At 36.4% G+C, this 18,060-nt stretch overlaps 2 protein-coding genes across 2 annotated transcripts in view; both read left to right on the top strand.

Moving 5' to 3' along the window:
* Nucleotides 1-465: 465 nt before the first annotated feature.
* On the top strand, nucleotides 466-6,111 carry LOC120633342. Its single transcript, XM_039903534.1, has 4 exons — nucleotides 466-643; nucleotides 3,606-3,796; nucleotides 4,733-4,846; nucleotides 5,827-6,111. Exons 1-4 carry the CDS (start codon nucleotides 529-531, stop codon nucleotides 5,959-5,961), a joined length of 555 nt encoding a protein of 184 aa, XP_039759468.1. The 5' UTR covers nucleotides 466-528; the 3' UTR covers nucleotides 5,962-6,111.
* Nucleotides 6,112-15,105: 8,994 nt separating this feature from the next.
* The window catches only part of LOC120633273 (phospholipid phosphatase 2-like), a 117,039-nt gene continuing 114,084 nt past the window's right edge, over nucleotides 15,106-18,060 (top strand). The window contains exon 1 of the mRNA XM_039903451.1: nucleotides 15,106-15,840. Coding sequence (XP_039759385.1) covers nucleotides 15,715-15,840 — 126 coding nt within the window. The 5' untranslated portion in view covers nucleotides 15,106-15,714. The remainder of the gene's footprint in view (nucleotides 15,841-18,060) is intronic.

Below are 18,060 nucleotides of genomic sequence, written 5' to 3'. Positions count from 1 at the left end.
CTGCTTTCAGAGTCCAAGGCCGTGTCTTCGATTCCCACAACTGGAAAATGTTTGTGTGATGAACATGAATGTTTTTCAGTGTCTGGGTGTTTATATGTGTATTGTAAGTATTTATGTGTATTATATTTATAAAAATATTCATCAGCTATCTTAGTACCCATAACACAAGCTACGCCTTCTTTGGGACTAGATGGCGGTGTGTGTATTGTCGTAATATATTTATTTATTATTCATTTATATACAAGAATTGCTCGTTTAAAGGTAGTAGGTAGATAGATTGATTTATAAAATCTGTGTTCAGCTGTAGTGTTTAGTACGAGTATGTTCAAATACTTCCAACATTTCTAGCATTAGTTGGCCAGTGGCCAATTTATGGAAACTTTTTGCACTTACTGTTAGGAAAAGGGGAAAACCTCCTTCGGCATTAACAATGACATGACAGTGTCTATTAAATCTGTGTAGGTACTGAATATAAAATAACAAACCCGTTAAAATAGAAAAACCGAATACTTTCACTGGAAATTTATAATGAATATACCATACATTATGTCGTACGAGGATCAGGCGGTCGACGCTGTGGTGTCCGTGCTCAATAGAGCAAGGGAGACTCTCGGGGAGCGGCAGACGCTGAAACAGTTTGCTGGTTTGCAGTACATATTATTTTCATCATAAAACCATGACTGGCCTAGTACAAGGCACGGGTATCCTGTCTCCAAATTATAAGGGTGCCAAGAGCGAATTGTTAGACTTCACACACCTTTGAGGACATTATAAAGAACTCTTAAACATGGAAGTTTCCTAACGATAGTTTCTTTAACCAACACAGAAATATCATATTCCCACCAATTATCAATCAATGTTTCCAATCATACTTCGACAATAAAAGTAGGGTTTATTTCATAATCATTCTATTTTTTTTTAATTTAGCAACTAGTTTTCAAAGGTTAGTAGGTATACAACTTATTTACTGGTAGTAGCTAAAATAATAGAAAATTAAATTACACGTTTCGCCACACTAAAATCTGCATTGACCAATAAATTCTCTTTACCCTCTAACATGTTTTAGGATACTGTTAGAACCCGAACGCGGTATTGTCAAGGATTTTTTTCCCGATAACGTCTCCCATCTTTTTCGTAAAAATCGTCAGTTTGCTCATGAGCAAGCATACCTGACGCTGAACAAAACGGCGGCAAATCCAATCGTATCCTTACCCTGCTTTTGTACTGCGTCAGAGTGTCCATTGCCTTCTTTGTGTAGTTCCCACAGTCCTCCCGCGTATAGGTTATGGCAGTATGCCTTAAACAGCGATATTTGACTACCTTAACAGCGATATATGTCCAGTAAGGCAGTCCAGATAAGTTGTAAGACCAGATAAGTCCAGGCTTACATTCAAGCTTTCTTATTTACATTATTTCTAAGGTTAGGTACTTCTGGGTAGGTATGTTCTTATTTCTTACTAGCTTTTGCCCGCTGCTTCGCTCAAGTTAAGTTCAATTTTTGATTTAGTAAATTTTAACTACAAAGATTTAAAAAAAATGTCTTGCTGCTAATAGAAAAATATGGACGTAAATTACTTCAAAAATCAGAAACTTTCATATAAATTTCTATCCCCTATTTAATGCCTATATATATATATATATAGATGTTTAATGACAATTGGCAACAAGGGGCGCTACAATAATGTAATAATGTTTGCAATGTAAGTCCAAGCAGAGTGACATTATTTTGGCTGATGATTGCTTGATAATCAAACTTCTTTTTTTCATGGACAGAGCAGACATCAATATTTACCTTCCCGGCTTTTATAGAATCTGTTTATCGGACTCTTGAATAACACCAAATTTCAGTTTAGAGGGAATACAGTAGACATTATTCAAGAACGTTATAAGAACTGTATTCTAGAATTGATTATAGACTGCATCGACATTTTATTTTGCTACACCATTTCTTGCAAAAAAATACGTACTTAATAATACTTTAAGAGCAGTTTGAAAGTGATACAAAAGTAGGGGTTCATTGTTTTACTTATATAATAAAAATGAAACTTTTGTTAACGTCTACAAAGAAAGCAATAGAAAGATCCGGTTACACTTTTTTTTTTTTTATACTTAGACTGAGTGAAAGAATGTTGTTTTGGGTTACATACAACCCTGCCGTTTTTATTGTTGCTTTAAAAAAAGTCCTCACGTTTTTTATTTATATATCTCTTAGTTATTTTATTGATTTCATGGGTTCGTACAAAATAAAAATTGGTCATCCATTTTTGTAAGACCGCCATATATGATATAGACGTTTGTTGTGGGCTCTTCGTTAGCCCAGGGTGCGTTTTGAACGCTTCTAGCTTTAGTTTTAAGTTAACAAATGCAGCCATCACCTTACATTAGTGGTAACATGTTATATGTATGAACGCTTCTGATATAATTGACTGTGATAAGATCTACATGAATAAAACATTTTTGAATTTGAATTTGAATTTGAGAAATTTAAAAATTTGTAAATAATTAGCAGAATGCGATTTTAGATGTGTTCACGAAAGGTTAGGCAACAAGATGCAATGTATAAAACTACTAGCTGACCCGTGCAATTTCGTTGCACCAAATCGGTTATTACCGGAAAACACAAATAAAATGTCATTTTCTATAAATGAATCCTAGCTAGATCGATTTATCGCCCCCGAAACCCCCTGTATACTAAATGTCATGAAAATCTTCGGAGCAGATTCCGAGATTCCAATTATATCTATACAAGAATTGCTCGTTTAAAGATATAAGATATAGTTTTAACATTATGGAGGTGGAACAAACACGAAAAAACCACGTTTATTGTATGGGATCTCCCTTTCATGTTAAACTTTTATTTAATTGTGGTAATACTGAGCACCCCTTTCTCTCTCTTGTGATAAAAGGTGGTCGCAGTGGAACATTAATAAATCAAATCATATAAAAAATCACTTATTTTAACTAGGCCTTTTGAAGCATCGAGTCTATCTGTTTGTTTTGAATCTACCACCGGGTCGGAAGTCTGATTCTAAAGAGAACAGGCCGGTAAGAAACTCAGCAGATGCTTGACTTAAAAAATAAAATTTAATGTAAAATTACTGTTTGAAAATTTTATTACATTTTGTTCAAGTATTTAATCGTCTGTTACATGTTAACTAAACATTCAAGCAAATAGAAAATTTAAAAATGTATCTTATATATCCGTAACTCCTATTTTTAACAACCAGCAACCCTTATTTGTGGGCGGATTTAATAAGCTACTATATATGATAATAAATAGAATTAAAACAGCTTTGGTATATGATTAATAAATAAACGTTATGAACGTATAAGTGTATCGAAATCTGTTTACACCTGACTGCGAAGAGGTACGGCCAGGTGCGCAACGGCAACCGTTAACAAGTAAACGAAATTTTTACCAAAAAACAAATTAAAAATTATTTAATCAAAAATACTAGCGGCCAAATTTTGATAGGCAACCTGGTAAATCCTGGTAAAATCCTCCTGACTAAATCATTATTCTGTTTTTCGAGAGATGAAGTGATGAAGTGGCGTGCTTCTAAGCGACCTTTTCATTAAATGACATGATGACATTTGCCTTTCAGCAAGTCGCGACGGCTTCTCTCCAAAAGCGAAGGTGGCCCTAACAACCCTCAAATGCCCTTTAGTGATCACAAGTGAAGAACTGATAAGAAACGCTATCGAGAAGAAATGGAATCTCACGGACGATTTAATGTACTTTCTAAAGTACATTGGCAGTTCTAAAGACGAATGCTCTCAGTACTATTATTTCGAGGTAATAATAATTTTTATTTGGTAACTCTGACCCATCTGCACTGTTATATAACAGAATAATTAAAACCAGTAATAATCAAAAACTAAATCAAATAACTTACATGAGATATCTGCCAAGTACCAGCTTGAAGCTTTAGATTCGGTGGATCGTCGCGCCAGGAGAATTATAGGTGACAAATCGGTAACAAAGGCGAAACTACATAGTCCTGGAGACTGGCGCAATGTTGCCTGTTTATCGGTTTTTTACCTACATACTTCGGTTAGTGTGCTAGTAACTTCACAATCTTGTTCCTCCTTCCCCGTTACAGCGAGACACCGTGAGCAGTGGCATCCTTATGTGGTTGATATTCCATCAACACGCACGAAACGTTTTTCATCCACGTTTCTGATACGCACCGCTAAGATGTGGAACGCCCTCCCGGCAACTGTGTTTCCTGCCAAGTATAATTTGGTTATCTTCAAGGCTAGAGTGAATAGGCTTCTTCTAGACAAGCGTGTTCCAACCTAGACCTCATCATTTTCTAACGGGCATGATTGTCGTCAAGCGCTGGCCTATCGTTTATACAAAATATATATATGTATATAAATTAAATATAGAAAATACTTAATTACAAATTAGAATTTCTGCCTCCACGCAGCCCTACATGGAGGTAATAGCTTGTAAATTGGAGAGTCGTATCTATTTGTTAATGCCTTCAGAATGCTGCTACTGCTTACCGACGTTCTTTTCATCAAGAATGGTATTCGCTTTTTTCTGATGGCAAAATATGAGCCCTCGCGAACATTTCAGATGCACTACAATAACGTGGAAAATAGCAATGGGCATAGTGTTTAGATTTTTTTTTATCATCATATCAACCCATTACCGACCCACTACAGGGCACGGGTTTCCTCTAACATAGTCCACCACGCCGCCCCTTTTTTCTTTAATTTCTAGGCTGTCTTCAGCCAGCCGACGCCCGAATATCCAATACCTCAGGCTACGGCATCGGTATTCTTCAGAGTAGAAGACAGGCAAATAGATCCACCGGAGTTCAGAGGAGTGCCGACGGTAGGTTGTGAATGATTCAATGAATTTTAGCCACATAAATTTAGGTACAGTTATAATTGAGCAATATATATGTTACCACCACTTGTGTGGTGGCACATAATGGTATATAAACATGGTGATACCATAACTATGAATATTGTGGCTAGTTTAGTTAGTTAGACTTGTCTCCGTACTTGGTTGGCCTTAACCGTCCGTTGAACGCGTAGCTGCTAATGCGGCTCCCCGCTGGATCACTCCAGTCAGACTAGCACAGTCCAGAAGCTTAGCAGGCCGCCAAGGTTGCTACCTTGGCGGCCTGCTAGTGGTGCGAGTGCACCGAGTATGCCTACAATACTTCCTAACAGGTTAGTCTGCTACCTTCTTGGAATGAATCATCACTGACCACCAGGTGAGATTGCAGTCGAGGGCTAACTTTATTGGAATAAAAAAAAATTTAATCGGTAAGTTATACACAAAAAGAAAACTGTATTGATTTTAAATTTATTGTTAAATTTGTCGCTGTCCGTGCGTAGAGCCCTCACGGTATGATAGCATTCTAGGCCGCGTTTTAGTTTGCATAAATCAATAAATCATATTTTTATATAGTTCAGATGAAGATCTTAATAATATAATGAGTTACATTCATATTTTGTTGTTATCCAAATATTAAAAATAATAAAACTATAAAGTTCTGAAATTTAATCTACTCAAGTCAGGCTATTAACTTGTACGCTTGGTACAAGGTTTGCTTGCTCGCAATCGAAAAGTCGTTTACTAGTAACAAAACTACTTAAACATTAAAGTGAAATGGATCTTATTTTTATGGAATTAAAGCTCAAATTTACCTACAATTCTTCTGCAAGAGCTTTTGGCAGAACGTTTTTGAAATTTAAATCAGTTCAAACAAAGGATTTTACTATGATGATTCAGATGTGGAAAGGACTCTCGATTGCGTGCGCGCAAAACTTCGGTTAAAGCTACATGCTACGCTTATTTTTCAGATGACGTTCAGGATCGAAGGCCATCGCGTTGACCACGATGTGCGCTTCGTGATGTTGGTACCCGACTGGATCCTCGCTGTCATACAGATGAAAATTAAACTCTTTAGACGAATCGAGGGGATTTACATGTTTTGACTATAATTTATTTGTATGATGATCATTGTTGTTGTATTGTTATGTGAATTCATTTTAATTGGCATCTATTATAGTAAATATATTTTTATAGCCACGGTCAAACTTACCTGCGTCTGCGTGTAATCTCAATATACGCCAGATTGCGCAAAAGTCGATAGGGTAATTACTCAATTGCTCAGTCCTCAAACTTTGACAGTAACTTTGTCAAATCCGACGTAAAATAAACAAAGCAAATAAATAGAAAACCATAAAAAAATAATTAACGTTATGGAAGCCATTCCTGAAATATAGTCATATGAGGATCAAGCGGTGGATGCAGTTGTGTCTGTGTTGAACAAGGCAAGAGAGGCACTTGGGGAACGACAGACATTGAAACAGTTTGCTGGTTAGTTTTATGTAGTGAAGATTTCAATGCGAAGATGTACCCTCACTGTATATACCATATACCGGGAAACCGGGCAAAGGAATACACGATTTTGTTTAAAATTTTGATCCAACCAGGTCCGAGCTAATTGCTTTGACACGATATATTATCAATTTCGATTTCAATTTCAATCTATTTGCATTTCACATTAAATTACTCATACATTGTTTATAATCACAATTATCAAGAGCCGTTGTTATGAAAACCCTGTTAGGGCGCAGCAATTGGGGTAGTAGAGAGGCAGACCGTTTAATAATAAAAATTTAACTATTTTAAAAATTTATTTCCCAGTTTAATAAGTTGTATCATTTAAATGTTTTCTGGGATTCTATTATAAATTAGAATCAAACGGCTCTCTAACCCGTTTATTGTACTTGCACACTGAATGGCGTTAGATTAGCTCCCTGCCCTGCTCGCTACCCGCTGCGTTGCTTAGTGTAATGTTGAACAGGAGCAGTCAATCAACCCAGTCAACAGATACAGGAGGAATGCGACTGCCACGGTTTTCATTTGGTCTCTGAATTGAAGTCCTTTGTTACCTAAGCTATTAGCCTTAGGCTTAGGTATTGTTGTAAAAGTTTTTTCAGTTTTTTTTTGTATAGTGATAATTGATGGACCAACCAGATGGATCCAACTGATAGTTAGTGGAAACCACATAGACAGAGCAAGACCTCCCAGGGCATGCAAGGAACAAATCCTACAAAAGAACCATGTGTCCTTATGAAAATTAAGCTTAATTTGCTATACTCCGCGAAAAGCGGGTGAATCTGTATGATGTAATTTATAATTTCTTCAATCCTTATACTCCACACCAAACAGATCTTGGGCAATGTACCCTCTACACCCTGTACACCTGTATTGACTAATTGATAAATATACCATATTGTGCGTAAATACAGTCTATCTCAAAAATTTGTTAAATGCCAGTTTGTCTGGTTAGTGGCTTTGGCTATGGCATTCCGAGTTATTTAAAAAAACAAGAAACTAACCCGTGCGAAGTCACTATATACAGCTAGGTAGATACGAAATGAATTCTAGAGTTATTTTAAAATGAATCACTCAACGAATTCTCAGAACTAAATATACGGATGCCGATAATCATTTATTTAAATTAGTTTAGTAGAATCCTTGAAATTAATTATACGTCGCTATCATCACAAGATTTTTATTTACCAAGCGACGGTGGTTTTACTGGAAGAATGTTTGGTTGGGATGCGCCTGTAAATTATTTTTAATTGGTAATAACTTTGATATTATCGAAAATCTACACTATAAGGGTGCTGCCACTATGACCAAGTCCAAGATGGCCGCAACCACAAAAAGGCGGTTTATGTTATTTTTTAAAACTTCCTCAATATGGATATCAAATGAAATAGCTTAACTAGTAGATACTAGTCACTAAGACCAATTTCAAATCCAAGATGGCTGCCACCACAAAATGGCGTTTTAATTTCTTTATTCACAATCCCCTCAATATGGTTCAGGTTTTTTTTTTTTTTTTAGGTTCAGGTTCAGGTGTCTTAGGGTTCAGGTTTTTTATTTACATTTGTCACATAAAATTACAACGCTTAGAATTTCTTGGATTTTACCTCCTATCTTAATATATATAAATCTCCTGTCACGATGTTTGTCCGCGATGGACTCTTAAACTACTTAACCGATTTTAAATTAAATTGGCACTCCGTGAGCAGTCTGGTCCAACTTAAGAGATAGGGTAGTTTAGATCTTTAATTATAGTCGCAATTTTATTTTGTTGCAAATTTTTTGTCTAAAATTAATTGACAGTCACATGTTATATATATATACTACTATACACATTTAAGGCTTAGCGATACTGAATACTTTAAAAACAAAATCAAACGCTGACGAAGTCGCGGGCAACAGCTAGTCATATTATATATACTGCATATAAACCTTCATCTTCAATTACATTATCTATTAGAAGATCTTGACTGGTAGAATACTAGGTAGTCAATATGACAAATTTCAAGATGGCCGCCACCACAAAATAGCGTTTCAATTTTTTTTCACACTGACAATCTCCTATTTCTTGGTGACCTTCATGAAGACCTTATCAGAGGCATTATGAAGCGTTCATACGTTTAACATTTTACACTAAATGTTAGTGATGGTGATAACTGCATTCGTTAACTTAAAACTAAAGCTAGGAGGGTTCCAAACGCGCCCTGTTCTAAAAAGAGCTTACAACAAACTTAGCCAGTTTTTTTTGTTATCACCATCTGACAGTCTAGTTAATATTTAGCTATGAAGTTAGAGGAATTTATACCCAAGCTTTTTATATATATATTAGATTATACAATAATATATTCGATCTAAATTATCTGTAGGCTGTTCATGAATAGCAGTGTTTTTGTGTGTGTGGAGTTTACAGGTTAAAAAATTATGCAACGTATAACCGAACTAAGAAATGAGGTTGAACGATGCATAAGTATATTTCATAAGAAATCACCCTGTACAAATATTAAATCAAACCTAGCATATTTATTTTTCCACACAAACGATTTCAAAAAATATTAAATATTTACTTATGACATCCCTATTGAAGATAAAAGACCGACACGCGCATAGTACCTACGCTACGCGACGCGTACCTAATAGAGTGGTCACATGAAAAATTAATCAAGCTAAATCAAGCCTATCTTCCGTAAAATGACGCCTGCTTCCATTCCAATATACTTTCGCATTATAATAATAATATGTATTAGTACGGACTTTGGATGCATTACTATTGCAAACGTGTATGAAAGTGAAAGTAGTCTAGTCTTACGCAAACATGATTTGTCTCTACAACCACTGCTGTTTCATCGATGTGTTTCTAATAATGTTTACCAACTATACTTGGAAACAGTTATACCTACAGTGAACTTTTGAGAGTTATAGCACAAAGGAGAAACGGAACGGAGTCAAAGCTTCTAAGAAGCGAGAAAAATGTATACCTATTTGGTAGGGTTGGCACAGGAGGATACAATTTAATAAACAATAGTTATTTGTTCAACAAGATGGCATAGTTTGTTTTAATCCCGAGTTAGTGAAGGATTCGAGCAAAGGTAAATTAGGTAAATTAGAATCCTGAGTCTAGTGAGGCATTCCAAGCCACAAGAAACAAAAAACTTTGCCATCGCGTGATACATACAACTTTTCACTTCAATAACGAGAAAATACAAGATGTAAAAGAAATATTTATTGAAACATTAAGGTATTTTTACATTTGGGATAGCTAAAAAATGACGTGTTTTTTTTATTTCTATTATTGTTCATACACACTGTATAGTAAACCATATTTATACTTTTATATCAAAACACTAGGTATTATGAAATTACATTTAAACACTATTTAAATTATTTAATTATTATCATTAAATTAAATGAAAACACGACGCGCGACGTGTACTGCAGCCCCTGAGCTTGAGCACAGGCCGAGCCGGTATAAACCGATTTCTCTCCGTACGCGACGTAGCGCCTGTGCTCACGTACACACGCGCCTCAAGCTTGTGGTAGTGTACCTATCGTAGCGCTCTTGTACGAAGCTTTGCCTCGGTTCCGTTTTTGCTCTGTGGTTATAGCATGCTCTCAGAGGCACGGGGCTAGACAACTGCCAATTTCATAACACCGCGCCGAACAACCATTTATTAGTGCCATTCAAACTGTATCAAAATTGAGTTAAACGGATTTAATTCCACTCTGGAATTAATAAGGCATATCAACTTGTTAGATAATCTATAAAAACACCCGCATTGTCATCGGTTTGTTTAATGAATTTTCAATCGCATACTGTATTACTACATAGAGCCACAAAATTAAGACACCGAAAACGGTACACGACTTTTATTGAAGCATCCAAACCCACTCCACTTTGGAATGGTTTCTCGAACAGACGGTTAGACACTTTTACCATTTAGCAGGTTTATTTTACGTCTTATGTTCTAAGCGTTCATCATAAAATGTGAAAAAGTTTGGGAGCCAGCAACATTCCATGGGTGTAAAGTGAGACCTGTGCGCGGCGTTTAATGTATTTTGACACAATGCACTGCATACAATAACTTAATGAGCATTCTGTATGTTTTTAATTCAATGCTTGGCCCCATATAGAATATCATCAGATGACAATGCGACGTCAATAAAGCCTATTTAATTATGCAAATAATAATAATATGTATATAAGATTGCATAAATAAAAGTACAACTTTAATCAACCACTTGTCTCTAATAAACCTTTCATTAATAGGGGATCAATCGAATTTCCGGCCCTCCTTGAACTACTAAGACATATTAATTGGTTAGTTAGTCAATATAACACCCGCATTGTCATCGATTAGTTTGAGTGTTAGTTAATAAGGGTGCGATAATCAAAGTCAAAGTCAAAGTCAAATATTTCTTTATTCAAATAGGCACATAGATGGCACTTTGGATGCGTATATAAAATATGACATAGGAGTGAGTTGATGGCGATAACTAAATACGTCAGCTTAAAACTAAAGCTACGAAGGTTTCAAACGCGCCCTAAAGAAGCCCACAACAAACTTAGCCAGTTGTTATTTTTTTTTGTTATCACCATCTCAAATTGTCTTTTAAAACTATTAAAGAAGCAACCTGCTTAGAGCAATAATTTACACCCAAGCATTTTTATCGTTGACGTAGTCCTTAATACTATTCTCTTCTTGACCTTATTATGGTATCTTCTCCGGATTTCGTCTTTAAGCATGGCCAGTGTCCTGCCGATGCATTTTCTTATCATGATTTGATTTATCTTTCATATAAAATACGTCCACTTGAAGCAAAATCGAGGGTACTTCTGCGGCGTAACTTTGGAGGAATTGACAGCCGTCGCTTGTGTGATGATGCTAGTCATCTGGACTGGGCGGCTATCGCTGCTGTTGACTCAGTTGACCGCAAAATTGAGATATTTAATTCCCTGATAACGCAACTCTACGATACGCATGCTCCGTTAAGACCAATCAAGCTGAAACATCTACCGGCGCCTTGGTTATCAGAAGAGATAAAAATTTTAATGGACAAAAAGATTGCGGCGAAATATAAATACAAAACAAATAATACTGACGCTAACCGGGAAAAATATCATAAAGCACGGAATCGCTGTAATACATTGTGTAGGGATGCTCAACGACGCCATATTCATAAGTCTGTTGAAAGTGGTGACACTGCTAAAACCTGGAAGTTTCTTGAGTCTCTTGGAGTTGGTAAATCATCTCATAGATCTTCTATTAACGTTGATATCGAACTCCTAAATAAACATTTTTCTACTTCTGATACAATTAATAGTTCCGATAAAGAACGTACTCTTAGTATTCTTTCTTCCCACTCAACTCCTAACTTTTTACCATTTACCTTCGAGTCTTTTACTGAATGTGATGTTAAGAAGAGCATAATATCCATTGCATCGAATGCTGTTGGTGTAGATAGCATTACCCGTAATATGATCATTCCAATTCTTGACGTTGTTTCCCCTATTCTAACCCATATCTTAAACTCTTCCATTCTCTGTAGCAAATTCCCTGAAGAATGGAAGTTTGCTCAGATTATTCCTCTACCTAAAAAAAACAACCCTTCATCGTTTTCTGATTTTCGCCCCATTTCTATATTACCATTTCTCTCAAAAGTTCTTGAAAAACTCGTATCTCAACAACTTAGTCTCTTTCTTAATAAGAATAACCTTCTCAGTTCTTTGCAATCTGGCTTTCGTCCTGGTCATAGTACGGCTACTGCTCTTGCTAAAGTAACTGATGATATTCGATGGGCGATGGATAACAAGCAGCTAACAATTCTTATTCTGCTTGACTTTAGCAATGCCTTTAATACAGTTGACTTTGACATCTTGCTTAGTCTTTTACGCTCTATTAACATATCTCCATCAGTAATAGACTGGTTTCGGAGTTACCTCAATGGCCGTCGACAGCGCATTCAGATTGACGAGTCCTTTTCGTCTTGGTGTGATGTAGCGGCTGGGGTACCTCAGGGTGGCGTGTTATCTCCTTTACTTTTTTCTATTTTCATTAACTCTATTACTCAAAACATCTCTTCTCTCTATCACATGTATGCAGATGATATCCAAATATATCGCTCATCTACCCTTCAAAATCTTGGTTCTGCTATTGCAGCTATAAATAATGATATGGCTGCAATTTCTGAGTGGAGCAGGCAATATGGGCTAAAGGTCAATCCTGCAAAATCAAAAGCTATCGTTATTGGTAGCTCAGGAATGATCGCGAGGGTTGATTGGCTGAGCATTCCTTCTGTTATTTATAATGGCATCGCTATTCCTTTTTGTGACTCTGTGAAAGATCTTGGTGTATACCTCGACCGGGAATTGTCATGGACAGTGCATGTCAAAGAGCTGAGTCAGAAAGTGTTTGTGGCGATGAGCTCGTTGCGAAGGCTGCAATCATTTCTTCCAATTCCGACCAAAGTTATGCTAGCACATTCTCTTTTTCTATCTATTCTCGATTATGCGGATGCAAGCTTTCTTAATCTGACCGAGGATCAGCTTAATAAACTTGAGCGTCTTCAAAATCTGGCTATTCGGTTCATATTTGGCCTTCGCAAATATGACCATGTTTCCGTATTTCGACAAAAACTCAAGTGGCTTCCTATTCGTCGTCGCCGGGATATGCATGTACTTTCTCTTCTGTACTGTGTGTTATTTCATCTAAATACTCCCTCGTATTTAAAAGAGAAGTTCACTTTTCTTGGTGAGCAATCTGGTGTAAGATCGTGCCGTGCGCTGACGCTGTGTATGCCTTATCATAAGACAAAATTTTATAAGCGTTCGTTTAGCGTACGAGCTGTGGAATTGTGGAATGCGCTTCCATTGAGCATACGACGATCCAAATCACTGGCGATATTTAAAAGAGCAGTTAAGGCCCATTATATTGTTAACGACTTTTAATAGTATGTATATATGTACTTACTCATTTATTGTATGTTAAAGTATTTAATTATGTAAGTGTTGTTATTATATATATTAGTTTATTTTTATATTTATTTATTTATTATATTATTTACTTTTTATCTATTTGTGCACACTAGTTTATGTATTGGCATGTAGTTATTTGCATGTATGTATTTTAATATTTGTACCACCAGCAGTCTATTCTCCTCTTCTTTTTTTTTTCCTAATTCTAAGGTTGCCTGGCAGAGATCGCTATTAAGCGATAAGGCCGCCTTTTGTATTACTACTTCTTTCGATGTTTCTGTTTTTGTTACATTTTAAATGTTGTGGTATACAAATAAAGAGTTTAATAAATAAAATAAATAAATATAATATGACTTTTCTATATGCTTACGTTTAATACAAACTGAACTTTTTCAGAGACCTCTCCAAGATATCAACTGGTAGTTTATTGTAAAATTGTATACAATTTCCTTTAAATGAATTACTTATTAAGTCTAGTATTTTGCACTGCAAGTTTACTTTTGCTTCTAATGTTCAAATTATTGCAGTCACATTTTCTCTTAAATTTAGATATATTTTTGTGAACATACATTACATTTTCAAATATGTATTGGCTGAAAACTGTCATTATCTTAACATCTTTAAATTTATCACCCAATGACTGTGTTCTGAAATCATTTGTTGTTCCCATAAAGTTTTTCCAATAATCACCACGCTTGGGATGCGGGTCGGTGATCGCAGTGCTGGTCCTATCGCACCGATAAAGCTGCTGCCCGTTACCGGCCAATGGATTTTGGAATAGCTGATTTTGAATGGTTATACCGCCATGGTTCGGTCGTTAGACCCTCGTTTGTATGTCGGTGGGGTGCACCACTGGGAGGGGAGGTTGACGATTGGGGAGGCTGAGTACTGGCCCTTACGCCCCACCACCTACGTCTGCTCCTGAAACAAGCGGCCCAGGACCGTGGATTTGAGAATTCCATACGAAATAGTACTTAATTAATCGATTGAAGTGATGATTATGAATCATTTCGGCTGAATGGCGCAGTGGTTCGGTTACCCTGCTTTCTGAGTCCAAGGCGGTGGGTTTGGAATTAGTTCAGTAACTTAGGGAAATATTGTGACTAGTGTATGGCAGTGACATGTCCGATTCTAAAAGTCAAAGGTCAAGTGAGTAAAATTAGGTAGCCATTGGTTGTTTCCCACAACTGGAAAATGTTTGTGTTATGAGCATAGTGTCTGGGTGATTGTCTGTATGCTATAATTATTTATGTATAATATTCAAAAAAATATTCACCGGCCATCTTAGTACCCATAACACAAGTTTGCTTTGGGGTTTCACTGTTGAAGCTAGTGATATTTTAATAACTTAAGACACACATAACTTAGCAAAGTAAGTGCGTGCTGGGATTCAAACTAGGCCCCACCGAAAGTAAAGGAGAGTTCCTCCCCACTGCGCTAGCTCCGCTATTTTAGGTTACTCTTAAATTAATATCTATTGAAATGTATTTGACATTATAATAATTCATACATGTAGAGAATAATTGGTACTCTTTATAGGAAGTGTATGGTCGCTGTAACCATTAAAGCAGTAGTAGTACTTTTCGAGCAAGCCTTGTACAGTATAGATAAACGATTCATTACCAACCATACACAATCGCCCTACAGCTATCTCTATCTAGGAGGCTGTACGGTCTACCTGAGGTGAGTCACCCTCCGCGAAACCACGTTTCGCACTAACCGTGGCATAATGACCCAAACCTGTCAGCCTGTCATTCCGCGACGATGGTATGCGCGTGCGCACGCTTGCTTTGTTACAATACCATAATCATTTGAACGTGCGGTATTTGACGCAATATCATCAATTAAAAGTGTTTTTATAATGTTTTTACTAAATTGCATATGTTGAGATTCATTTGAAGTGTAAATATGAAAGTTTGTTTCACTCTTTTTGTCGGAATACACTTATCGGTTATGATAAAAACGTGCGATACATATTAAAGCAATAACTTGAATGAAAAGTGCTTGTTAATCTTTTCATAAGTGGTTTTTAATGTGGAATTCCATTAGAAGTGTCGATACCAAAGTGTTTTAGTGGAATAGTCTCTATTTAATTGTGTTGGTACCTATACTTACCTGGAATCCATTATATCAATCGATAGCCAAAATTACGAGTGTTTTAATGAAGAAGAAGAATTAAGAAGTGTTGTGAACTGAGTAGATATACATTAGTAAATGCATATTAGAGTCATTTTATACGATAGGTAGTCAAACTATAACTAGGTATAAACTATATGAAAATTGCCGTCTATTTACGTTGTTTTTAAACCTGGAAATCTGTTAAAAGTGTATTTACGTTCAAGTGTAGTGCACTTTTGTGAAAAAGTGTTTTGGTGAAATGGTGCGTACGTATAGGGTTGTCAGCTGTTTCAAGATGCCGAAGAGATCGAAAGTGGTTCCCGCCCCTAGCGGGGAGGGGGTGTTCACAATCGACATGTCTTCAACTTCTACGCTTGATATAGCTGTAAGTGTATGATGTATCATATAAATATCTAAACCTGTTAGATAAAATCTGGCTCTTCGCTTCTCATATGTGTTTTGATTTTCAATCTTGAGTACTGGAATTTAAGGACTGTATTCGTATGTTATCTTGGCAGTTGGCAGAAAGCGATTATAATTATAATATTGGCACTACTGTACTATTATTATATTTTGATATAGTGGACTATAACGCTATGCGTTATAATATTTTAGTTCTCGATATATTTTTCATATTGACCGATTTTAACTACTACGTAGTAAACAATAAGGACTTCATTTGGCTGTACTATTGCACGAGTTCCTGATATTTGAAGTTTTATAATGATAGCACATAATCATTATGCTCGCCCGTCTCTCTGACACAGAGGGGACGACTGTGGTCTTTTAGGTAAGGACCCGGGTTTCGTTACCCTATTTAATGCTCATCATGGGAAAATCAAAGGAATTGCGTGTTATATTGACAAAAATATTTACCCTGTGCTGGGTATATTGAGTTGAAGTACTGGGAAAAAATACCTTTCATATTTATATATTTTTTTTTTACTCCTGGCCGTATCCGACCACGACTTTGGTCTGGCCTTTATCTCATTACGAATAGCATCTTGCTCTGCGCGCCTTTTAACTTCAAACTCCGATACTTTTTTGTTTAACTCACAGTGATGGGTCCATATGAGATCTTTATATCGCAAAAGCTGCCCGCCCTGTTTACGCTTTGGATTGGATTGTCAGTAATATTGACTGTGGGTTTGCTCAGCTTGGATTTATAAATATGCTCATGACCTCGTGTCTAAGTTCTTAACCCTACTCTCCCTATGAGAGCGGATGCCCGTGCTCAGCATGGGTCCATTAATATTGTCGGATCTTAGGTCTTAACCATCTCTCTCCCTATAGAGAGGATGTTTGTTCTCAGAATGAGGATATCAATACGCTCGGGTCTTAGTTCATATGGGAGAAGATGTTCTCAGAATGAGGTTATCAATATGCTGGGGTCTCAAAGTCAAATATTTCTTTAAGAAATATGGCACTTTTGATGCGTTCATTACATGTAAAATATGACATAGGATGTGAGTTGATGGCGATAAATAAATTCGTCAAATTAGAACTAAAGCTACGAGGGTTCCAAACGCGCCCTGGTCTAAGAAGAAGGTACAACAAACTTAGCCTGTAGTTATTTTTTTTGTTATCACCATCTCACATTGTCCTTTTAAAAATATTAACTCCCTAATCTAAGTCTAAGTATTGTCTAAGTCCCTAATCCTCTCTCTCCCTATAAGAGAGGATGATTTTGCTCGCAGCTTGGGGTTAATACCTATGCTCTGGATGATGTCTGACGTATGTAAAATAAAAGTTAATATAAGAACACCTTTAACATGTTCTCCTAGACACTTTAGGTTGATTTTCTCTTTTGCTTATTGTACCTATTCGATATTCCCGTTTAAAAAATCAAACTGTAGAGTGGTCACACACTATAGAGATCATATTGTGTGTATGTTTCTAAAATGGAGTGCGCGGTATGTAGGTAGGTAGGTCGCCACAGAGCGAGTCACAAAAGCCTAACTTTTATCAATTATTATATTTATATTTAAACCCAGTAATTTTAAATTTCCGATTAAATCTATTTGGTTTAAACACCTTACAGACGTAAAATGGACTTTATGATGTCGGCAAGAGATTTGAAAATGGCATAGCTTATAAGTTGTTACGGTTTTCGTGGTTTTGTTGGCTTTGAGAAAACGAGTGCGTATTCAAGGTTAAGAAATGTGTTTACACGATTAGGTAAGTAGCTACCTGCACACTAAATCTTATAAGCATTTAAAAAACATGGCCTCTGCTAAAGATAGGGGACATCCATTCACTGTGAAGCAACATATGGCCGTGGAGTACGTATAAAACTCAACATAAATCTCATCTAATCACAACGGGGGTTTATTTCATCCTTTGATTAAATAAACCTAACCAAAATAAAAATATGTAAAACTAAATAAAATCTAAAACGTCTTCGAAACCACCGCAGCGAGGCACAGTTCCTAAGATGCTGGCAGCATTGCCCCTTTTGATGGCCAAACTCAATCGTTGACCAAGGTAACTGCCCGCTCTAGGATCACCGGTAGACTCGATAACCCTATTCGATAATTCTTTAAAAAGAGCTCGTGCCACCGGACCCCACGGTGCCAAAGTCTCTGCTTCAAAAGGCACAAAAATT

The sequence above is a fragment of the Pararge aegeria genome, chromosome 21 (genome assembly GCF_905163445.1).
Source record: "Pararge aegeria chromosome 21, ilParAegt1.1, whole genome shotgun sequence".
In the NCBI taxonomy this organism is placed as follows: domain Eukaryota; kingdom Metazoa; phylum Arthropoda; class Insecta; order Lepidoptera; family Nymphalidae; genus Pararge; species Pararge aegeria.
Note: the sequence above shows the minus strand (reverse complement) of the source record. Positions and strands in the feature narration are given on the sequence as shown.